At 44.9% G+C, this 24,539-nt stretch overlaps 2 protein-coding genes across 3 annotated transcripts in view; one reads left to right on the top strand and one right to left on the bottom strand.

The window, feature by feature from the left end:
• Positions 1-134: 134 nt before the first annotated feature.
• On the bottom strand, positions 135-16,335 carry APEX2 (apurinic/apyrimidinic endodeoxyribonuclease 2). 2 transcript variants are annotated; one of them, XM_088462908.1, is made up of 7 exons: positions 16,156-16,335; positions 13,445-13,560; positions 11,586-11,669; positions 4,892-5,072; positions 4,406-4,552; positions 4,258-4,327; positions 135-1,683 (listed from the first exon to the last, which is right to left on the bottom strand). In XM_088462908.1, the coding sequence occupies exons 1-7, from the start codon at positions 16,182-16,184 to the stop codon at positions 736-738; spliced, it is 1,575 nt and encodes a 524-aa protein (XP_088319034.1). In that variant the 5' UTR covers positions 16,185-16,335; the 3' UTR covers positions 135-735. The 2 variants fall into 2 exon arrangements, with proteins under 2 accessions (XP_088319034.1, XP_088319035.1); XM_088462909.1 differs by having other exon boundaries at positions 16,160-16,335.
• A 2,227-nt stretch (positions 16,336-18,562) lies between these two features.
• The window catches only part of PFKFB1 (6-phosphofructo-2-kinase/fructose-2,6-biphosphatase 1), a 45,433-nt gene continuing 39,456 nt past the window's right edge, over positions 18,563-24,539 (top strand). The window contains exon 1 of the mRNA XM_088462916.1: positions 18,563-18,961. Coding sequence (XP_088319042.1) covers positions 18,937-18,961 — 25 coding nt within the window. The 5' untranslated portion in view covers positions 18,563-18,936. The remainder of the gene's footprint in view (positions 18,962-24,539) is intronic.

Below are 24,539 nucleotides of genomic sequence, written 5' to 3'. Positions count from 1 at the left end.
GCCTAGCGGGAACGCTAAAAGGGTATATTGTTTTTCTTATTATTACCACCTCCCTATTCACAATTTGCTGCCATGTAATTAGAAAAATAAACTTAAAGTACGAAATGTCAACTAAATACTAAAGTACAAGTTCATTTAGGTCAATTATTTTATTGTTGGCAACAAGTACAAAAATGTGTGTTTTTATAAAATATCAAAGCAGCCTTTCATCAGCCAAGTGACAATTGGGACAATTAGAGACATAAAACTATACATATATCATAGGGAAGAATGTATATAAGTGCTTTAGATTAGATTCCTGAGGAATAAGACAGACTGCGCCATAGGATACCAGCTAAATGCAATGGTGGCTCCATGATGAAGGAATGTGATAAATGACAAGACTTAGATAAAATTCCCAGAGGACAAAATACAGTGCTCCGGATTTTTCACCCCAATGTATAACTGGCCAATGTTGTGTTAGAGCGACAGTGGTGTGATAGAGAGGGTGATGTATAATGGAACAGTTCGATTTGAATGTGCTTCTCTGCAAAGCATAGAGCTGGTGGTAAGAGAGGGGATATAACAAGTGGGCAAAGTATTTTATAGGACACCCTGCTGTTTGTCATTTCTTCTAGGACAGCAGCTGGTACACTACAGGTAAGTAGTCTTCTCACTGACCCCACACGGCATTGGCCATTTAACACTATCATGTATGTTAATAAAATAAAGGCAACATCTATTTTCATAGCGCGATCATCCATCTGTTGCAGCTTTTTTGTTAACCCAGAGGAAAAAGTTACAACGTGACTGTGGGTTGGAAGAGTGGCCTGTGGGCCGCGCACATACGTAGAACTGTCGCCCGCAGTTAGGGCCGGTCTTCTTTACTGTCCGCAAGACACAGGGTTCTCCATGGCCTTTACAGTTAGGGGGAGGAGGGGGTCCTTTCAACAATGTCTTCCAGAAGGCAGCCTGCTGCTGGTTTCCCCTCTGGGAGACGGAGATAAGCATACCTGTGCCTTCTTGCTGAGCCGCCATCTTTGCATTCTCTGTCTCGCACGCTGGGTCACCAGAATTATTCTGTTCCTGTGTCGGCCGTTCCTTGTGCCCTGTAGGCTTAAAAAAGCCCAGCAGACTGCCTTGCCCACTCTTTGTGCCCAACTTATTCTTCTTACCAGTACTTCCATTAACTTCATCCAGTGCCCTCTTATGGACGGAAGCTGGTTCTGGACCGTTGCGTGAGGACTGAGAGTTGGGCAGCTCCTTACCACCTGTAGTAGAATCTTTATTTTTTTTCACCAGAAACTGAGATAGTTTCTGCTGCCGGCCAGCAAACTCCGGGAGGTATTTAGTACAGAGAGGTGGGCACTTGTCAGCTGCCACAGGGTAACACTTCATAAACGCTTTCACTGGACAGTGGTCAGATCCTACAACCTCTGGCATAATTACAGAATCCAAAAACTCTACTTCCACCAGTCTTCTGTTGCCGAGGATGTAGTCTATGCGGGTGCCATAGTTGGTTTGCCGGGCTCCAGAAGCAGAACACCAACATGTAAATGCATTTTTCTGAGTGGGGTGGAAATACCGGAAAGTATCGTAGAAAAGACCCCCATTAGGTGGATCTGAATCCCCCATTTCAGATGTAGCAGGGTCACTAAGGAACTGGCTTAACCATTGACGTCCTGGGTTCTCCTCAAAGGCTTCCTAAAATGTTCACAGCAGATAAAATTAGATTTTCATAAATTCAACAGTTTTTTATTTTTTTTAATGGTTTGAAGCCTCCTTGTTTATAGATCGACTCAAAGAAAACTAATAAAATATACAGCTCCATGAATTTAATATATCGGTGACATTTTTTTAAACATGGCTATTATTCATCTTACTTGTGCCACCCACCTAGCTGGCATACTCAGAATGACCCCCGATAGGTGAATGTGACATCTCTCACAAAGCACTAAAACTACATTGAGAAAAATGTGTAATAAATCATGATTGTGGTGATGTTATTCATAACAGCTTAAGTTAGAAAATCATTTATCAGTTGCTCACTGAGTAGTGCCATATCAGTTTTGTGGGTTTTTTTGTGTTTTGCTTTTTTAAAGTATGATGTCACAGACTTGTGATAAAGGAATGTCCACATTTGTACATGCACCCTTCAATATATCCTGCTGTGTGTAGTAAGTAAAGTATCAATGGATGGATTATAGTAAAATATTGTTAGCTGTAGCTAGAGTTTCCTGGCTTCAGTTAACGGGAAGAGGAAAGGCGGAACGATTGCTGTGACAGCTCAAGCAGCTTCTACTGGGCCCGCCGGTGGTGTCTGTTCGACAATCCAGACCAGGCCCCTGCAGTGCAGTGGACTGGAGCATGTACAGTAAAGCTCCACTGGGACTTCAATTCCATAAGAGGGAGCCAACATGACCAAGCATCCAACATCACCATGAACACTAACTCTCTCTCCCTTGTGACCTCACCACCATCAATCCAAAATCAGCTTAAAACACTATCTGCCTCTACTTTGTGACATCATGACCATGCATAGAACATCAACACAAAACACTACTAGTCTCTACCTTGTGACATCACCACCATGCATATAACATCTGCCTCTTCCTTATGACATCATGACCATGTATATTTCATCAGCACTAAACACTGTCTCTTCATTGTGACATCATGAACATGTATATTTCATCAGCACTAAACACTGTCTCTTCATTGTGACATCATGACCATGCATATTTCATCAGCACTAAACACTGTCTCTTCATTGTGACATCATGACCATGCATATTTCATCAGCACAAAACAGTACATGCCTCTTCCTTGTGACATCAGCATAAAACGTCTTCTTTCTTGTGACATCGCCACAATGCATATAACATCAGCACAAAATACTCTCTACCTCTACCTTATGACATCATGACCATGCATATAACATCACAAAACACTACCCGCCTCTATCTTGTGACATAACCACTATGCATACAACATCAGCAATACACTACCTGTCTCTCCCTTGTGACATCACCACAAAGCATATAACATCAGCAAAAGACACTATCTGCCTCATCTTTATGACATAACCACTATGCATATAACATCAGCACAAAACACTGTCTGTCTCTCCCTTGTGACATCATCACTATGTTGCCAATGATTGAATCACACACAGAGCTATTCAATTATGGAGTTTGAAGTGGGTGAGGGAGCCCAGACAGTCCTGACCCTGCCAGTGATACAGTATCTGCTGAAGAGTATTTTACCAAACAAGGCCTGACAATGCAGAACCATATAAGCCCATCTTCCAGCCAGGTGTGTGTGCATCGAGTGGAGGGTTAGGGATAGGCTAAGGGACGAAAGGATTTGGCACTAAGAGGTGATTAGGGTTAGGCTGCAAGAGAGAAGGGTTAGGGTTACTTGCCGCCGGAACGGCTCCATGGCACCCGGAAGTCCTGATCAACTGACCGCCAGACCCAGAATACCAGGGAAGTCGACATGAATATCGACAAAATATACCGAACCCATATATAGATCTGGTTGGAAGGTGAGCACTCAGTGCCATAAAATTCATACAAATGGGTGCGAGAGGACAAAAAAGAACAGCACTGTATAAATGATGCGTAAACAAGCAATTTGTTTAATGGCATAAGGTAACTTTCACGTTATATAAAAGAGTACTTGTGAAAAGAACATCTCTAGCTGCGTGTAAGTCTGTTACACTCTAAGGGGTAGAGTTACTAAAGTGCAGGTTTTTAGAAGTGAAGATGTTGCCCATAGCAACCAGATTCTAGCTATTATGTTCTAAAAGGTGCTATATAAATGTTAAGTAGAATCTGATTGGTTGCTATGGGCAATATTGCCACTTCTAAAAACTCTCACTTCAGTAAATATACCCCTATGACTCTTACGGGGCCCCTTGCTGAGACTGCAACATGGGCCGCCTACTGCAATTATACAGAGTACCCGCCTGCTCCAGGAGAGTCGTACATTGCCACACTCTGTTTGGTTTACAAGCAAGAAGAGATGTGTTGGTGGGCAGTGAGTAATACACTAATACTACCTTATGCCTCAGACTTTGTAAGAGGAAACGGTTTTGCCCTCACGGGGCTCCTCAGTGCAGCCTTGACAGCAACCGGATAATGTCATTAGTATTTGGGACAGGAAGATTTAAATAAAAGGCTATTTGTATACACTGGCCCGTTAAGTAGAAGCAGAAAACATGCACACATCCGGACAGATAAGCAGCGAGAGCCATGAAGTAGGTATAGGACTCACCAGATCAGTTGGGTCGCAGTGGTCTATAGGTCTGTGTGAGGTGTTCACATCACCCAATATAATCACATGGCTGAAACATCAGAGCATTATCACACATTCAGTGTCAGTGCAGGTAGGACAGGCATTCCCCTCTAGCCCCGAGACTCACCCGCCGTTCCTCAATATGCTCTCTGCCCGTATCTGAAGCAAGTGATAAAAACGCAGCTTGTAGATCTTGCGCTCGGGTTTCTCCGGGTCTGCACAGGGGCAGTAAACGTTAATCACCGTCAGAGTGTCCTCCTTATCATCAGTTGTGCTAAAACACAGCAGCCACTTACAATATTACATACACAATAAAACATATTTAAAAATGATAACTATTTTTTTTAGGACTACACAAGCCGTATAATACTAAATCGTTAGTTTGTTATAGTCACATAAAAAAAATATTAAATCAAGCCAATAATTATTACTGGAGATAGGAAGTGTCTGCATGGATGGTAAAACATAAACGTGAACATATACTTCTCCCTAAATATTGCAGAACACAGGAAAATGTGCTCACATTCACAAACCCCTTGACCAACATGCAGTAAATAAAGTCAGGTGAAAGAGCGGATATCGGGCAAAGCAAAAGGAGAGACAATGGTCTTACAGGATCCTGTGTTGTGTGATCACGGCTCTTCCCTCTTGGTCCAAAGACAGCAGCTCCTCTTCAGAGAACTCCTGTGTGCTGCCATAGCAGCCGACAGTCCCCTTCTGGTTGGTCAGCTGTCCAGAGAGACCCTCCTCTGCTGCCTGCGGAATTGTGCTGTTTTTACAGAAGGTGGCAACACCTTCAAAGCAAAGAAACAGAAAATGAGAGATATGGTAAGAACTTACCCTTGTTATTTCTCTTTCTTCGAAATCCATAGGGTCCACAGGGTTGACCTTGGGGTATAGGTTGGGAACCAAATCCGGGCACCACGCAGTTAAAGCTTTCAGCTCCCAGGATGCACTGGGTCCACTCTCCCTATAACCCCGCCCCCAAGACAGAGGCACCTCAGTTTGTAAGTAGCCAAAGGCCGGAGGAGGAAAGAAAGAGAGAGAAGTCTGGAACACTCAAGAACCACACTCACGGAGAAGGAGACAGGAAACCGGTGACCAGTAACACAGCCCATATGAAGCCAGGTGCGTGTGGACCCTATGGACTTCGAAGAGAGAGAGATAACAAGGGTAAGTTCTGACCATATCTCTCATTTTCTTCTTCAGGGTCCACAGGGTTGACATTGGGGATGTCCCAAAGCAGTCCAAATAAGGGTGGGGATGCTCCTGCGCTAAGAGGAGAATCCGGCGCCCAAAGGAAACATTATGAAAGGCAAAGGTATCCAATGCAAAGAACCTTAGAAAGGTCTGGACAGAAGACCACGTGGCCACCTTGCAAGGCTGAACAGCCGAGGCGCCACAGCGAGCCGCCCACAAAGGGCCAACAGCCCAAGTAGAATAAGCATCAACAGAAGCCGAAACAGAAAGGCCTTCCTGTGTGTAGGCCCCTGAGATAGTCATACTAAGCCATCTATCCAATGATTGTTTATTGGCCGGCCATCCTTTCCTGTGAAATCCATAGAGCACAAATAAGGATTCTGATTTCCGGAAGGAACTGGTACGGTCCACGTAAAACCTGAGAGACCGGACCACAGTCAATGAGACCCCACCATCCAAGAGGACTTGTGACCGAAATGTTGGTACAATAATATGGAACTTAAAAACCACTTTAGGAAGAAACACAGTGCGACGCGCAGCCCTGTCATGGTGACATTTCCAGAAGAGGGAGCCACATGAGCACACTCCCAATTCCAACACTCTCCTGGCAGATGCAAACGCCGTAAGAAAGAGTGTCTAAGCTATAAACCACGTAAGGGCTGTCAAAACTAGTGGTTCAAATGGAGGCCCCTGGATGGCACGAAGAACTACTGCCAAATCCCAGGGATCCCCTAGGGGGATCAAGGGAGGTAGAATCCAGAGAACACCCTGAAGGATGGTCTGGACACCCGGGAGTGGAGCAATTCCACATATGAACCATACTGACAGTGCAGAGACCCGCACTTTCAGGGAGACCAGGTGGAGGACTTGGCCCAATCCAACTGGAAGGAATGCCAGAACTCTGGAAATCCTAAATACCTGAGGATCGTAGCTACAGGTACGATACCATAAGAAATATGTACGCCACACTCTGTAGTAGATACCAGCAGAAGCTGGCTTACGCGCTCTAAACATCCCGATGATGCTAGAGCCAGAGAATCATTTGGACTACAGTGGGGACGCAGTCAAAGACAGACGATCCAAGTCCAGGGAAAGACAAGGATCCTGAGACAACAGGTCCGGACATTGAGGCAGCAGGAACGGAGTGTCAATGGAGAGACTCCGAAAAACTAAGTACCAGTGACGTCTAGGACAATCTGGAGCCACCAGCAGGGCAATACCTCCCGTCCTGATTGAACTTCCCAAGAACTCGAGGAAGAAGGGAGACTAGAGGGAACATGTACGCAAACTGGAAAGTCCACTTCACTGACAATGCGTCACCGAAGGTTGCTTCGGTATCCCTAGTACTGGACCCAAACAGAAGCAGTTTGTGATTGAGTCGGAAAGCCATGAGGTCCACCTCTGGGAGGCCCCATCTGCTCACTAGGCGTTGAAACATCTCTTGGTGAAGAGACCAATCCCCGGGATGCACGTCGTGACGGCTGAGGAAGTCCACTTCCCAATGGAGAACTCCCGGAATGAACACTGCAGAGATGGCCGGGAGGAGACCCTTGGCCCATGTCAGAATGTGTGACACTTTTGTCATTGCTGCCCAACTTCGAATGTCTCCTAGATGTAAGCCACTGTTGTGACATTGTCGGACTGAACCTTTACAGGTTTACCGTGAAGTATATGTTAGGCCAGAGTGAGGGCCCTAAGACAACTCGAAGTTCCAATAAGTTGATTGGCAAGGTTGAATCGACCAACATCCAACAGCCCTGAAAGGAGGAATGCGGACCGGTCACTGCGCCCCAGAGACTGGCGTCTGTTGTAAGGATTACCCAGTCCTGGATACAAAAAGGGACGACCCTTGATTAGATGAGATGGCCATAGCCAACCAGATAGAGACAGACGCACCTCCGGAGAGAGCATCATCATCTGAACATTGATCCGATGGAGAAACCTGTTCCACCTGGAGAGGATCAGTTTTTTGCAAAGGCCTGGAATGGAACGGAGCATATTCTACCATTCCGAAGGTAGACATCATGGATTCCAAAACCCGTATTACTGAGTGTAAAGACACTCGTCGACTGTGGAGACATTTGCGCACTCACAGTTGAAGAGTGAAGATCTTGACTGACGTCATAAGGATTCTCTGATTCTGAGAATCCAGCAGGGCTCCTAGATAAATCATACTGTGATGGATTCAGGGAGGACTTTTTCCCAGTTGATTAACCATCTGTGCTTGTGAAAGACAGCAATGGTTAACTGTAAATGGCTTTGAAGTACCCTGGTGATCCTGCTAAGAGCAGGAGGCCGTCCAGATACAGGAGCCATCGGATACCCTGAGCAGCTGGACTGTCATAAAAGCCATAAATCTGACAAACCCCGGCGGGGCTGTGGACAGTCCAAAGGGCAGAGCCTGCAAATTGGAAGTGTTGCTGTGGCACAGCAAACCTGCGATAGCGCTGAGAGGGCTCTGTAGTTACGCGTCCTGAATATCCAGCGATGCCATAAAGTCCCCAGGATCCATAGCTCGGATGATGGAGTGTAGGGGTTCCCTCCTGAACCGAGGCACCGTTTAGGAATTGGTACAGGGATTTGAGATTGAGGATAGACCAATGAGGACCCTTCGGCCTCTGAACCAGAAAGAAAGGAGAATGGTACTTTCTGTATTTGTAAGGCCTTGTTCTGGTCTGCAGAAGGGTGGGGAGGCCGTCTGAGCAATAAGAGGGCGTACCTGTGAGAGTCCCCATCTCTTACCCAAGCATCCGTGGTGGTTTAACACCGGCACTGGGTGAACTGAAAAAGTCGGCAACTCACTCTGGGATCCCCCAGATGAAGACATGTCCCGTCAGGCTGAAGGTTTATCAGGGCGTCTGGAGTTCAAGGTCTGCCAGGTTCCGGGCATGGCGGCCAATGTGGAGGAGACAGCATAGGAAAGGACTAGCCTTTAGGCTTTCCCTGAGGACAACAAGACTTAACAGATCTTTAATAGCTAGACAATGGAAGTCCCCTGACCCTCCTGCAATTTTTGCTCTTGGGAATTACGTTTGGTACATCGCGAGCATGGAAAAACTTACCTATTACCTACATGATTGTCCTCATAAATTTTAGCTAGTCTGGGGCCCCTGGCTTTTGAGAGGCAACCATAGCTCATCTCCCTCCCCTGGTTTAGTGCTACCTTTGTAATTTCGGGGCTCTTAGTATGTCTGCCTTGCCTCCCTCGGGTCCTCCTAATCGGTTCATTTGTTTTGTACTCTGGTAAGCCGTATTTCTTTATATTTATGTATTATGGTAATACATATTGTTTGATATGTACCTGTTTATGTTCCCCCTTCCTTCCCCCCTCCCTACCCTATGTCTTGAATTTTTATTTGTACCTTGTTTTCTCAAAACTCAGGAAAAAATTAGGGAAACATTTGTTACATATTGCATATTCTTTATTAATGTCTATTTTTCTTGTTTCCTTGAATAAATAAAGAATAAAAAAAAAAAAAGACTTAACAGATTTAGTCCGAGGCCTTGTAGTGGGAGTAGCCGAAGGCGGAAATTTGCCGGTTGTGATACTGCCCACGTTGCTACAATCTTGTCAAGGTTAGGACCAAACAAGATTTCCCCAATATAGGGTAATCCATTTCAAGGCCTATCTTGGAGTCCACCTCTGCCTTCCATGAGAGCAGCCATAGGGTATGGCGTTGGATACAGTCGCAGCCGAAACTCTGAAGGTTAGGAGACTGGCATCCAATGTTGTTACTCCAACATATGAAACTGCATTTTGAATGTGAGCAGCAAAAGGCATCAGATCCCCAGAAGTTTTTGAGGGAAAAAGGTCTACAAATGCATCAGCCCAGCACTCATTAGCATTAGCCACCCATGCGATAGCCATGGTTGGATGGGCAACTGCCCCTGAAAGCGAGTATATTAATTTCAGGCAAAGTTACCACCTACATATCCTGTAGAATCCGTCAGAGCAGGGATGGGATTCGTAGTAGCACTCGTAATCAGACGAGTAACATGAGAATCCACCCCAGGAGGTGATTTCTATTACTTGAAGTGACCCTCAGGGAATGGGAAACATGAGGCCAAACCCTTTTGTGATGCCTCTCATCTGGCGATTGCCAGACCCCCGCCATGTGATCCACCTGCTGGTCAGAGAAGGGGAACACAGCCGAAGACACTTTAATGCTTAAACTGAGGGCGATTTTATTTAGGTGCAGGTTCTACATCCTCTAGAACTAGGATAGACTTGACCTCCATCACCCAAGCAGGGATAATAATACTTGTTTTAGGCTCCCCCTCGTGTGAGAGGGATAGGAGTCCGATACATCATCCAGTGCACCCTTGGCTGACGATCTGTGTTAGACAGCAGTGCAGACTGGGAAGTAACCACAGGGTGTTTATTACGCCATCTTGTGTTCCTTAGAAACGACATCCACCCAGGGTGGCTGTTGTGGTAATCCCTGCAAGGGAAATGACAGACTGTTGTGGTACCTGAGGGAATTTGAAAAACCCCGGTAGGGAGCGATAGTCTGTGTCACAAGGGTAAACCGCAAGAACTGATACCCTGAGATGAAAGGGCAGCGTGTTGAAGCAACCCCAAGTGGGTTACAACTATGGGGGCCGCCAGGCGATCCGCAATGGAGGCCAGGGTCTTGAGAAACAAACCGCCCAAGGGGGTCCTGTAAGGGTCCCGGCACCTGATGGCACCTATTACATAACCCTTTCTGAGTCAAATCCTCCGTACTCATACCTGCAGCACATGACTTGCAGGACAGCAAAAATGGGTGCAGTATCGTGCTCTATTTCCTGGTCAAACCCATCTGACTAACAACCATCGTGGATATATCAAGCAGCGCTATACCGGTCCTGACTGACGCTAAGATTAGCTGCAGGGACCCATTATCAGCGTATGCAACACACAGTTCCATCTAAAATGTGGCAACGTGTAGCAACAGTATGTGACAAACCTCACAAATATTGACAAGTATATATATGTGAGGCCTCAGAACCACCCTATATTATACCACCTGTATTAGGGCAGATTGTAAAGAAAAGGGATAGATACACATACACTGACAGGTGAGAGAATAAAGCACAGACAGTCAGCGCTAGCATACTGTAAGTCACATATAATGCAGAAATATATATACATAAACATTATATATAATATACTGCAAATGGCACTCCATTCAACTGCCCAGATTCAGTGTCTGGGAAGGCTATAGCCCTGTTTACACTGACCCAAATGGCGAGGTATGCAGGGGGACTGGACTCACTGTCATCCTGCGCTGCACCATAGAGGAAAATGGCCGCCCGGAGACCTCAGAGGAAGCGTGGCCCACGGAGGAAGCAGCTCAGGGACGGCAGACCTTACGCTGGAAAGGCGCGCTGAGCTGAGGAGCCGCTGAACAAGGAAGGCTGCCTCCCCTGGCCGGCTATTAACCCCCGGGATGCCGGCTCCCGCTTTACACTTAATTCCCGGTGGTCTAGTGGACGCGCGGGGTATGCCTCATGAGAGGGGGAGCCTGCCACCACTGCCTCCGGTCTGTCCCCAGAGACCGGAGGCAGGAGACTGCATGATACACACGCGGGTCACCGCTTGATCCTTACCTGTTCCCTGTCGATCCGGCAGCAGTCTAGCGATCCCCCAGAGCCCGGCTAGCACAGACTCTGGGGTCCCGCCGTGATCCCCAGATCTGTACTGGCGTTGCAGCGCCGGCGAGGTGTAGGAGCGTCCGATGGACAGTCCGACGCTGCCGCTCTGAAGAGTCTTTAAAGCTAAAAATTTTTAAAAAACTCCAAAAAAAGCCGGCCGGGCACCAACTTAGACTGAGGTGCCTCTGGCTTGGGGGCGGGGTTATAGGGAGAGTGGACCCAGTGCATCCTGGGAGCTGAAAGCTTTAACTGCGCGGTGCCCGGATTTGGTTCCCAACCTATACCCCAAGGTCAACCCTGTGGACCCCCTATAGACCCTGAAGAAGAAAGGAGTGTCCCGGGTAACATGTCAGCTGCCATACAACAGTGACTAAGGGGCAGGCGGATGCATGTGCAGATTTAAAAGATCGGGCATCCACCTGGGGTATCAGGCCATCTGTGCGTAGAGTATGGACACAATTACTTCTTACCCGAATAGCCACTTCTCGCACGGCTGAAGCTGAAGTAAGAGTTATATCCTTCTACTATGGCAGTAGGTTCATCCAGCAGGTCTCCTAAACACAGGCAATACGAGTGGGGGATGTTATCACATTAACCAGTCTGTACCAATAAGTGATGCAAATCTCTCTCACTATACATTTTATATAGACACAAAACATACTATATACAAAATACCTCATTCAGGCTTCTGCATTTTCTTTTACATATAACATAAATACAACCAATAACACTGCTGTATGTGTAGAAAAATAAATGGATTACAAGTTACATAACATTTACAAAAGCAGCTACATGATAATTGCAAAAATATACACAAGGGATAAACTCCTTATCTGGTAATTAAACAAATGTAGGGTCAGAGTACAGACCCCATACATCAGCAATGTATTGGGCCAATTCCCCGATTCTGAGACGCCGGGGTCGGGGCATCAGTGAATTCCAACATGTTGGATTTCCCCGATTTGCCGATCAGCAAATCAGTTATTTCTAATATGAAGAATTTCACTGACTCCCCGACGGATCTGCAATCAATGATGGCCGCCGAGCGTTATTTCCGATAGGTGGTTCCGGATGGATCAGGGAATCGGTGAAACGGCTGCCTGATGTATGGGGTCCTTTCATTCATTCTGCTCAAATTGTCCTAACATGCCAAGTTAATCACCAAAATCACTATCCTCAAAATGTGGCTTGTCTGGGATACTTGAGGGACACAGACACCAAAAGCCAATTTGGAAAGCAGTGATTGATCGGCCAGGTAACAGCAGAGTTGGAAATAAAATGAATATCAGCTACTGTAATGTGCCTTTTCAAATCTACTGGAATCTTTGTGTATGGTATATTTGACTTAATTTGATTTTCCTCTCCTTTTCAGAAACATGTACTAAATCCTTAACACACTACCTGTTAGGAAACTCATTATCTAAAGGTGCCCACACACATACCGATGTGCACACGATCAGTCAATGTGTACGATTTATGTACGATTTCCATTGAAACTCTCCCCGGCAGCTCTGCACACAATTTGATGTCCAATCTTCAAACGATCTCTCCTGCATGCAGACTTTTCACTGTGTATTGTATCGTAGATTGTCAGATCTGCCCTACTGCACGGCAGATCTGATGATGCGATGTGCGACCAATGGGGACGCGCATCGCATCGTGAGTGGGGACTCACGATTTTGGCATATTTTACACAATCTGTCGTTCCAATGCGTCGGAATCGGCCACATCGGATAAAATATCGCTATGTGTGTGGGCACCTTACCACTCAACAAAACTGCCAATAAATCCACCAATTACAAGCATGCTCTCTCCTTTCTAAACCCAATGCTCACATGAAATAGAGAGCTGTCTGGCGATTGGTGGAAAGACTTCCCTTGACATAGGGAAGGAGAGAGGATACTGTGTGAGAGGAGCATGCGTTCTGCTGTGTGAGCGACTGACAGCTCTGACACCCACCTCAATAGTTAGGTCTAGGAATTGTCAGATTGCTAAGGAGGTCACAGTAAATACATTGCATATCCCGTGATAAACTCTGAACACTCTTCTGGCAGATAGAGGATGAGGTTGGAGTTTCTCAACAGTTATACTACTACAGTAGAGTATTGCAACGTGAAGCCTATAGCATAGTGTGCATAACCAATGAGGTGCTTTAACCAAGAGCAATCTATCACCAGCTTTCATTGGCCTGTGATTGTTGAAAACAATGACAATCAGGGGAGCCCATTATGACTCATTGTACCATGTATAGCACAACACTGATAGAGAAGATGAGATAATCCCTCCCGCATCCCTGCAGTTGCTGCAGACCCCCGACAGAAGCACCTACTGGTGACTTTGGTCTCCTGCAGGCAGATAATATCAGCATCAAGAGAGTCCAGGATTTCTTTTAGTGCCACATGAGTTGCCCGAATTCCATTAATATTCCAGCTCACAATCTTCATTCTACCAGAAAAAAATATATATAGATCAATGAGCTGCACTCACATGTCAGAGTGAAATACTTCCAGGTGCTCCAATAAAGACAGCAAGGTCCAAAATGTAAGTATGACATATAATGGGCACTCACCAAATAGTAGAAAAAATCCAATTTTAATGATCACATACCACGAGTTGAGAAAAAAAAAATATATATATTTATTTTTACATCAAATAGGAACAGCATATCTATAGGGCAGTGTTTCCAGAATTCATTACTTCTGGGGACCACTAACAGTGCATGTTTTCCAGGTCACCTCACAGCACCACAAGTATAATAATTAGCTCCACCTGTGGATCTTTTAAAATGTGTCAGCCAGCAAGGACTAAACCTGTGCACCAACAAGAAAAATGGAAACCATGAACTATTAGTGCTCGCTGAAGAATGAGTTTGGGAGACACTGCTAGAGAGAATTTATTATTATTATTACTATTAAAAGCAAAACAGGAACTTGGAATAGCTAAGAATAATGGTAAAGTATTCTAACAAATAGTTATTAAAGGCTGCAATATATTGGTAACCATGTTAAGTCATACATTATTACAACACAATGGACAGTATGAAAGTCTGATCTATTATAATGGTGTTAAAATAAATGTATGACTTTAAAATGGCGCTCCCACTTGGATGTAGGAGTCATTAATATCCACCCTACTAAAATGGCAGCTGAGATAGATGTGAGCAGGAGGACCAACAAGAAGCCATGAGCTCTGCTCTTGTGGCTGTGTATTTGTCCACACACTTCTCCGCAGGGTTACCCAACTATACTTGACAAGTATTTTGGACCTGTCATTTGCCAGGTCGCTAGCTACTGCATCCGATGTTTCAGGATTTTCTTTTCCCAACTTCCAATCTTGGCGCCCCCGGTCTCTCTCTATCATCTCTATCCCTCCTTTCCTCTCCTCTCCCTTGCCGCATAGGGAAGGGGCATCGCTGGCTTTATGTGTGGACAGGATACAGGGAAAAGTCCTGTGCATCCAAACAGCCCTGAATAGAGAAGAGAAGCTGGATCTGGGAGTCAGGCAGCCAGTGAAAGCTAACTGTGAGGGGATTGAGGGGTTGCGACCTCCCCCCAGTTTCTTACTGCACTGATGCTAGACTGACACAGTAGCTGATTACATAGCGGTTTACATCTGAACCACTCTACTTTCCCATCAACACTTTGTCATCGGTAAACACACTCACACCTCAGCTCTGGACACAAGTGACCCTGCAATCACTCAGACTCCGATGTTTGGCCCTAACTGTGGCACTCCAAGCAGACCCATTTGCAAAAAGCAGTATTGGAGGAAATCAACTTTAAGCCTACCTTTGTGTCTTCAGTTCTGCTAAACAAAACAACTTTAAGAATTTTTTCAATAGTCATCTAACCCATTTCCTAGTTAACAACCTTCAATTCTGTGCCCAAAATCACTTATTTCATGAGGCTCTGTAAAGCCTTCACTAAACCAAGACTGCCCTCACTAAAGTCCCCAATGATCTTCCCTATGCTAAGTCTAAGGGTACCCGGGAGTGGTGTCTGCAACTATGTGTGCATGTGCGAAACTGTGAATGCTTCTACGTACAGTATAACTATTGCTGGTTATACCATCAGATGGTTTCAATGTGATGACTGGTAGCCATCGTATTGCTGGTTGTGATGTTGCTGTCAGGGTACTGATGTCCATCCCTAGTGCAATGCATGCCCGGAAAAAAAATGCAGCATTGGCCGTGCCACTCCTATCCATCTGCTCACTTATCCTATGTGCGAACACCCACTGCCGTCCAGTTTCACATAGCAAGTGGTGGTGTAGTAGATGCGCACAACTCTGAGTCGCCCTAGTTGCTCCAAGCCACCTATGCTGTCTTCGACGCATGGCCAGTTACTAAAAAGCGTGACATCCATCCACAAATTCTGAAGCACGACTAGTGTGCGCACTGAGGTATACATGTCTGGGACGCTCCCAGATTTCTGGGAATTCAAAATGGTCTCCGGAACGTAGGGGATGATGATCACCCTATGCTAACACCACCTCCCCCCCTCACTGCAAAATGATTTTTCATGCAACATTGCAGCTTGTGGTGACACATATGGCATTATCACACTCTGCCCACTTCCTGTCTCTGCGCACTGGCGGCCATGGAAATCTACTGCACGGGCGCTATGCCTCCAATTGTGTCACCCTGACACCGTAAGACGTCCCTCCCCCAATGGGCACAGGAAACATAGTAACAGCTGGAGTATCCTTATGAAACACATGCGGCTTATTTCTATAGCTTTGTACTGGCCCAGAGCGGCCATTCCCCATCTACGAGGCCAAAGCACCCCAGGAACCAGTGCATGGGAGATGTGGTCTGTAGTGGTGAGATCTATGCCCAATAACTTCGTTTACTGTCAACATTTTTTAATTGGCAATCAATACACTGTAGCAGGCAGCTTGGAGCTGGCATCCCTTATATCGTTCCCCGGTGACCCCTGCAGGACAGGGCATGATGGGACTTGTAGTCCCACCACTGCTGGACAGCTGCTGTGTATATCTGGCGTGTGAGCAGGTCAGGCACAGCATATACGTTAGACAGACCTACAGCTCTGCTCCTTATCCCCCGACATGTCGGGACCACCGTAAGACAGGGGACTGCTAGATCCCGCCAGAGACAGCTGTTCCCGCCTCCCGATACATCAAGACTCAGAGCTATGACGGTGACGGTCTGTCTGGGGACTCTCAGCGCGGAGAATATTCGTCACTAAGGGGGCGGGGTTACATCACACGTGTCTGCACATAACACGGAAGGGGCGGAGGATGATGTCACTATCACACACCCAGATAGTCAGTCACAGTATTGGATGTATACAGAAGCTGATGCAGTATATTTATTTCCCCAGAGGCTGCCATAGAAAAAACAATATTGCAAATTATATAGAGATAGATAGATCTACATGTATTATATATATATATATATATATATATATATATATATATATGACACAGTTGCCAGTAGAAAGCATAAAGAGAGACTGGTTCCTAATATCTTTCTGGTTCATGGCTTGTGTATTGTATGGCTGTTTGGGACTTGGGAAAGTATGCCTTATGGCAAGGTCAAAACATTAATATTATATAATAATGGTCTGTCCCATCTCTGTAATGTGAGGGCCCCCTTAATGGCTCCAGCTGTGGGGGAGAGAGTAAAGGACCATGGGGTCAGACGTGGCGAGTCAGGGAGTCGTGAATTGTCCAAAAGGCGGCGCACCTGGGGTAAATGCAAGGGCTTGCTTGCCTACTTTTAAAAAAGCATTTCAGGGAGATTGTGAAAGCACCACCTATGAGCGCGGGGTGTAAGATCTACTTGTTGATAAAAACACAATGATCATTGCAGGGCTTATTCTTGTATTGCACAAGTGGTTCCATAGAAGTGGCCACGAGAAACCTTATTTGAAAATGCATTTAGCTGTAGGAATCATTGTGCATTAAAACCAATGCAGGGAAATGGCACTGATGATTCAATTTGAATGTATGTATGGCCATCGGTGGGGTGTCCATCGATGGTCCCATCAGTGCTTTCCATCGATGGCAAACACACGATCTTTGGTGAACCATCAATGGTTTGCACCCTCTTGATGGCCACCACTGCTGGGGGATGTTGGGCTGCGAGCCAATCAAAAAATAGGAGTGGGATATAGCAGCCGGCGGGGGTGGGGCTAAGCTTCGTCCTGTAAAGAGAAAAAAAAAATCGTCTCACAGTCATCCATCGATGGCAGAGAACCATTGGTCTTTGTGTATAAGGTGCTGACATGTTACACATCACAGTACATTGAGGGGATCTTGAAAAAAAATACAATAATATGAAACAGAAGCTAAAGCTGGCACTTGAAAAAGTATTTCATTCATTGGATGTTTTTGTGGGGTTATAGTTATAAGAGTTGTAACTTGTGTTGCTAATAATTAAAATTGAGGGGTTGAACCCTCAAGATGCACTACATAATTCCTGCTGCTTTCATAGCCTAGGCCAGGAAAACACAGAAAGGTGGGGAGCACCCAGTGCTGTACAGGCTCCGCACAGTATTGGTTTTGAGTAACCGACTTAAAAAGTAATATGTGTTTTGCGTCGTTGCAAGACAGTTCTGCAGATCCCCCTGTCACACACACATATGCTGGGCATACACTTTCCAATTATCTGTCAGATATCTGTCCAATCTGGCTGGTTGGAATGAAAACCTGGTAATGTATGCAGGGCTGTCTTAACAGCAGTGTGGGCCCTGGGCAAAGCGATGCTCTGGGGCCCCTACCCACCCACACACACATGCTGGGCATACACTTTCCAATTATCTGTCAGATATCGGTCCAATCTGGCTGGTTGGAATGAAAACCTGGTAATGTATGGGAGCAAATGACAGTCGCTCATATGGTCTTAAACACTGGAAAACAGACAAAAAAAAATTGGTTAAATTCGTGTGTTTTAACCAATTTGTCCGAATGACCATTTTTGTCTGTTTTCCAGTGTTTGTGAGCAAATGGTCGATTGGCATTTGCTCCCATACATTACCAGGTTTTCGTTCCAACCAGCCAGATTGGACAGATATCTGACAGATAAATGTATAGTGTATGCCCAGCAAAACACTTCAGATCAGCCGACACTGGATTATTTCCCAGTTTCATTAACCCGGGCTAAACAATGTTATTGAACTAAACTGTGGTTTTAATGAGACCCTCTCATTAGGCTGGGAATGGCATTTTATTTATTATACAGTCCCTTCTGCACTGTGCGTGTATGCAAATAACAAAAAAAACACTGAAGGGTTAATCCTCTGCTACACTATATAGAACAAAGCCATAAATCACTCAGTCCAATGACTGAAGTGAAGCCTGTGGTAAATTGAATTGCCCAAGGTCAGGGAGGGTAGTGCACCAAGTTCACAGGATACATTATACACATGCAGAAACACAGGCTCTATGCATTACACGCACAATCTAGTCAAGATCCTTCCTTTAATCCTGCCCATACCAAAGGGAGATAGACCCATTCGGCAACCTATTACAGACCTTTGCAGCAGAATAATGCCAGTTAGAGACCATAGGATGACTGGCCACTTGCTGCAGTACCTGTTTGGCAGGAACCTCTTTTCCCCTAATATGTTTTAAGTCAGGGTGTCCTGGGATTGGCCCAGTGTGTCAGCAGCTCACTTGTCAGAGGATTATTGAGTGTAGCAAGAACAGCAGGTGTTTGAGGAATATATTAAGCTGCAGTCAGTAAGACATAAAGGGCAGTGGCTGGTTTTATTTTTATTCCTGTTTGGTAAAGCTGGCCTTTCATACGTGTCAGGAGCTGCAGGCTGCTTGAGGCCAGGGTCATATGCACAGAACACAATGGAGATTAACTGCAGAATCCCAGGTAAGGTGTCTGACTGCTGGACTGGGGCCTGGACTGACATGGCACACATGTGGTTTTGTTTTGTTTTATCTGTCTTGGTTTAATTTATTACTTTTGTTTTTGTATAATTTTATTTTCTCAGAATTTTCTTTTCTTTTCTTTTAGTCTTTATATTTAACTTTCTGTTACACCTAAATTAGAATGAATTACAAATATACACAGAGTGTGTTTTGGGCACATTTTGGTTTGTGCATTGTTGGGGTGTATTTGTTTTATGTTATTTTTTATTAAACATAATAACAAAAAAAAGAGCAAAAACCTTCCTGGGCCCAGAATGATCCTAAATGTTGATTTGTCCAGTTGGTTGCGCACAAACTAGTAAACTCTTTTCCCCATTTGGCAGTAAAGTAATGATTTGCAAATAATTATTAACTTTGTTGGGGGGAATAAATATTAATTGTTTTATAATCTATCTCCTAGTGAACTTAACTAACTTAAAAAAAAAAGCAAAACACTAGGAGGTGTACTTACTTTAGTATGGGTTTATAGAAGTGGAGATGTTGCCCATAAACTCTAAAATCTGATTGGTTGCTATCTTCTAAAAGGTGTTAGATAAATGATAAGTAGAATCTGATTGGTTGCTATAGGCAACATCTCCACTTCTAAAAACTCGCACTTTAGTAAATATACCCCTAGCAATCTGGGCATTCTCCACTCACAACAGTGGAACTTGTCAGTCAGCTACGTGTACTTTGTTGGAACAAAGTTGCTGCACTGTGCAGATGTTACATTTTCGTGCCATGTTGTTTTCAACCATAACTCAGTACAAAATTACCAGCAATGCTTTCTGATTATTCTATAAATTTTGAGCCAAAAAAATTGGTTTGGTCTCCATTTTAAAATTTGTGTAAAAGAGGGAAGACCAATAGGAAGTTGCACTCTGCGTGATTGTGACTTCTAAAGGTGCATACACACACACCGATTTTTTGAACGATTATCATAAACGATATCGTTTATTGTTCAAATAATCGTTCACTTTCTGAGTTAAAACGATGAACGATTGTAGTTCAGTCAGACTGACCAACTCAACGATTTTCAGTAAGCGAATATGCAAAAATCAATGGTAGTTCAAAAAAATCGTTGATTACATTTAGTAACTGAACGATTTTAGTAAAGGATTTTCGTTAATTTTACCCTTGAAAAAATGAACGAAAATCGTTTACTAAAATCGTTCATTTACTAAATCTGTGTGTGTGTGTGTGTGTGTGTGTGTGTGCACCTTTATTGGTTAGTAAGTTAACATCCTCGTTCCTACAGCTTCATACAGTCCTCTGCATTTGGCCAGGGATGTTAGATGGACCATGGAGCCTAGGAAACCAACATCAGCTTGGTGCATTTCCTGGTAGTATGGTAGTTTAATATTATTGAGGTTGTTATTAATAAATATAGATATAGATATATATATATATATATATATATATATATATATATATATATAGATATTTTTTATTTTTTTTCACCCTACCAGGAAATTCAGTTTTAAATAGCACCTTTTTCTTTATTTGCAATCATAGCATAATATACTACAATATTTCCCATCTGCCCTAGTGCCTAATAATTTCAATTGTGAGCCATTGTGTCTATGGCGCATACTTTTTTTTTTATCCTCCCAATGCGGCCGGGAGCCTTCCGAAAATCGGGCCCCCAGAAAGGCAGGCAAGCCCCCCCCCCCCCCCTCCTGTTGTTTTAAGAGAAACCCCACAGCAAGGGAGGCCGATGAAGCGATTCACGGTGAATCGTGTTATTTTGGCCCCACCTCCTGCTTCACAATGCCGGTAATCTCGGCATTGTGTAGCGGGGCAGGCCCAAAATTACGCGGGTGTGTGGCCACGCTCCTGCTCCGCCCACAAGCCTGTCCGGCCACGCCCCCTGCAATGCCGATCTGTCTGCTCCCTCCCGGAAGGGGCAGCCAGAATATCGGCAACCCTGCTATGGGGCCAATTCTTAGTTGCACAAACAGTGACTGTAGTTATGAGAAGCCTAATTTATTACCTCGCGAGAATCGGTAGGACTAATGCTGTGGTTCGTGCGTCTTCAAGTGGGAAGACTTGATGCCCATTGACTGTATGTCGGCCTCCGCATCCGTCACCATTCCCCTGCTAGATGCAAGAGATCCGTCAGCAACAGGCTACCACTTGCCTTGCTTGTGACTCGCACGGAGCTTTAGCTACACTCCCATTACAGATCAGTTCCGTCTGACTCGGAATAGGACAGAGATACGCAGAAATGCGTAAATTCTCATCTCCGCATGCGCTGTATATAAAAACTCACCATTTTGAGTCCATGCAGAAAAGGTCGTATGTAATAGAGTGCGACTTGCAGCTGCTGCGGGAAGTCCTGCAAGTAGTCCCATAATTTTTAAAGCGGCAATCATTTTAAAGGCAAAATAAAGCTGGTTTTACTTTTAAAATGATTTCCGCTTTAAAAATACAGAAAGATGTATAGTTACTTCGCACCATTGCTGGGTATACTACACATGTAGTGTCTACCCAGTTTAACTGTTTAATACTGGAATAACTTTGTTTGGGCATCTCTTCTGTTTAGACATTGGGATACAACAGGTCAAACTGCTTCCATTCATTTTGGATTTGCAAAGGAAAACTTACCACGGTCGCAAATATATTTAACTTTTTATATATTTTTTGTGGCATTGAGCTGTTTACTAATCTGATATGAGAGTGAAGAATGTCGTCCATGGAAGTGATTCAGTATAAGTGACCTAGTTATTGACAAGTGATCATTAATGATGATTTAAGTGGCAGTAAATATCTTTATTGAAGCAAGTTATCTACTTATAGATAACTATTATCGTTTATTTGTATAAAACCACAAGGAGTCCACAGAGCCTTACAAAGTATATAAACAGTATGAACAAAACAAGAAAAAAATGTCTTGCAGGACATGGACAAGGTTTATAAATCGTGCTGCATCAAGTCTTTCATAAAGAAGTGGTCTTGAGAACCTGTTTGCAGTTGTGTGAAGGGGGGGGGGGGTTGATAGTGACCAACGCTACCTGCTTTTGCTCCTGTGTACCACCATAGCTCTGACCCTCCGAACCATGGACTAAAGTAGGATAGAAAATGGGGGCAAATACTGTGCTCACTAGGGGTGGTGAGAAGGTGTAGCTCAAATAATAAAGACCCAATGGGTCTCATTCAGACCCACTCGCGAGCGATGTACGCTCGCAAGCGGGTCGATGGTGCCCAAGTGCGCATGACGGAGGGAGCTCCATTGTGCGCATGCGCGAGACCCGGTGAGCGACGGGGAAGCCGTCGCTCGGGGTCTCGCACCAAATGGGGGGTGTTGTCGATGGTGATTGACAGCACGCCCCCTTTGGTGGGCGTGCCGGGGGCGTGGCTGCCCAGACGAAGGCGTTCCCATGGCAACGCCTACCGTCTGGGTCCGGCCCCACTGACATCACTAGTGATGTCAGTGGGAGTGATTTTGGCTCTGATAGAGCCAAAATCACTCCAGGGCTTGCGGCAATGAGACCCTACCGCAAGGGTCTCGTCGAAAAGCCCGATGGTCTTGACAATCGCGACCATCATCATGGACGCTCGCATAAGCTGTGGGTGGTAACCCACAGCTATGCAAGCGTCCAAGAGGCCGCTCCAATTTTAGGTAGGAGGGCCCTGATTCAGAGCGAGCGCTCTGGTCAGAGCGTCCGGCTCTGAATCAGGCCCAATGTTCTTCTTTGTATAGTTCTGGTGTTTTCCTTTAGGGATCACCCTTTGTGGTACAGCAGTAGGAGACTGCTATGTCTCCCACTAAATGTTCCAGATGTAGGGCTTTATTTTCTTCTTCCTGGCGGGTTGCAGGTGAAAATTTAAAACGACACCTGCAGTTGGTGCAAAGCCCATAGAGTCTAGAACACAGGTAATGGTGCCCCAGTCAGGTTATCACACAAGACCGCAGCGTCAGCCTATGGGAAATATTGCAGTCTCCTACTATTATACTAATTTAAGGGTGCTCCCTGAAAGAATACACCTTAAGAGTCCCTACAGTAACAAACCTGTGTACTAGACTCTACATCTGGAACATTTACCGAGTATTACTGGGTGGTATAGCAGTCTCCTGCTGGGGTTCAAAAAAGTTTATTTGTGCTCCATCAGGAGGATGTAATTGTATTCTGCGCCTCAATTGGAGGATGTGACAATGGTGGCCATTCTGAAACGCCTATAACATAAAGCGGAAGCATCTGACTTCAGTATATAGAGGTGAAATGGTAACATAACCAGCTCCGTTGTAAAAAGGCGAGGTGTGTATTTTGTATGCAGGAGGTTTTGGGAGCTAATGTAAGCGTTAAATCGTGCCCTATATTGGCGGAACTTTCAATCTCAAGCATCCACAGAAGTATAATATAACGTTTTTAAAGTGACACTAGCGCTTGAGGTTAAAATAATAGTAAATATTTAATGAATATAAAAACAAAGCAAAAACAGAAATTCTGTTTTTGCTTTGTTTTTATATTCATTATACCCTATTATCCAGAGAAGTATGTCCAACACTGGATTATTGGACTCTCCAAAAATGGTGGTTCATTATTTCTAATATTACAGTTCAGTTTGAAATTAAAGGGGAAAGAATCATTTTATGTATTAAGACCATTTAAGAAAGTATTAATTGATTGAGAACCTGGTGAGATTACTTTACACCAGTTAATATGTTTATCAGCCATATTGGTGTAGCCTTCATGAGGTCATTGGCTAAAGAGTTTTTTTGTAAATGCAGTTTGACTGTAAGGTATTGTGTTACACTATCTAAGCACTTTGAATTGAGGAGCTGATTCAGACCCGCTCACTAAGAAGTGTTCGCTCATAGCTGCCGATGGTACGCATTGTGCGAATGCATCGCAGTGCGCAAACCACTGCGAAAGATCGGGAAGCATCCGCTCGCCCAGCATAGACAGCTCAGCTGAATGAGTGACAGGAGAGGCCGTTTGTGGGTGGTAACAGGGGTAGGCCACTAGAAACTGGGGAGTGGAGGCGTGCCTGAGTGTCTCAACGCCGATTCAGAGGCGTGCATAATTAACAGGCAGCGTTATTGTACACGTCACCTGGTTGAATTTCACACTGAAGTGATCGCAGTGCTTGCGGCAAGGTATAGTTAACCTCAAGCGCTGCGATCGCATCCGATGGTGCTCGATGTACCAATGGTTTCATGCACTTCCAGGAGGTGACGTGCGCAAGTGGGTGTCTTACGAATGGCTGGTGGGCGTCTGCATACACAAAGTGATCGCATGCCAAGACATAGTGGGCGTGCTAATGCCTTGCCGTGCGATCACCTGCCTTGTTGGGCGTCCGCAGGATTTGCATACGCTGGGCGTGAGCGAACGCATCTAGCGAGTGGGTCTGAATGAGCTCCTGAAATCGGTCACGTACCTGATTAAGCTGCTTACAGCTAAACATGTTGGGTGACTACTGGTCTTTGGAAATTTGTAAGATTAGTTCATGTACTCTTAATACATATTGGATATTTTATTGCAATAGTTTTTTTTTTTTTAAATACTACACAATCGTCCCCTCTTGGGGGTAAATTT

Source organism: Taudactylus pleione, unplaced genomic scaffold (genome assembly GCF_031769625.1).
Source record: "Taudactylus pleione unplaced genomic scaffold, aTauple2 ptg001288l, whole genome shotgun sequence".
Classification (NCBI taxonomy): Eukaryota; Metazoa; Chordata; class Amphibia; order Anura; family Myobatrachidae; genus Taudactylus; species Taudactylus pleione.
Note: the sequence above shows the minus strand (reverse complement) of the source record. Positions and strands in the feature narration are given on the sequence as shown.

Coding starts and splice junctions, on each gene's coding strand:
- APEX2 (XM_088462908.1), bottom strand. CDS start 16,184: ATGTCGGGGGATAAGGAGCAGAGCTGTAG. Junction 4,328..4,405: donor AGCATATTGAGGAACGGCGG/GTGAGTCTCGGG, acceptor CTGATGTTTCAG/CCATGTGATTATATTGGGTG. Junction 1,684..4,257: donor ACTGCGACCCAACTGATCTG/GTGAGTCCTATA, acceptor TGAACATTTTAG/GAAGCCTTTGAGGAGAACCC.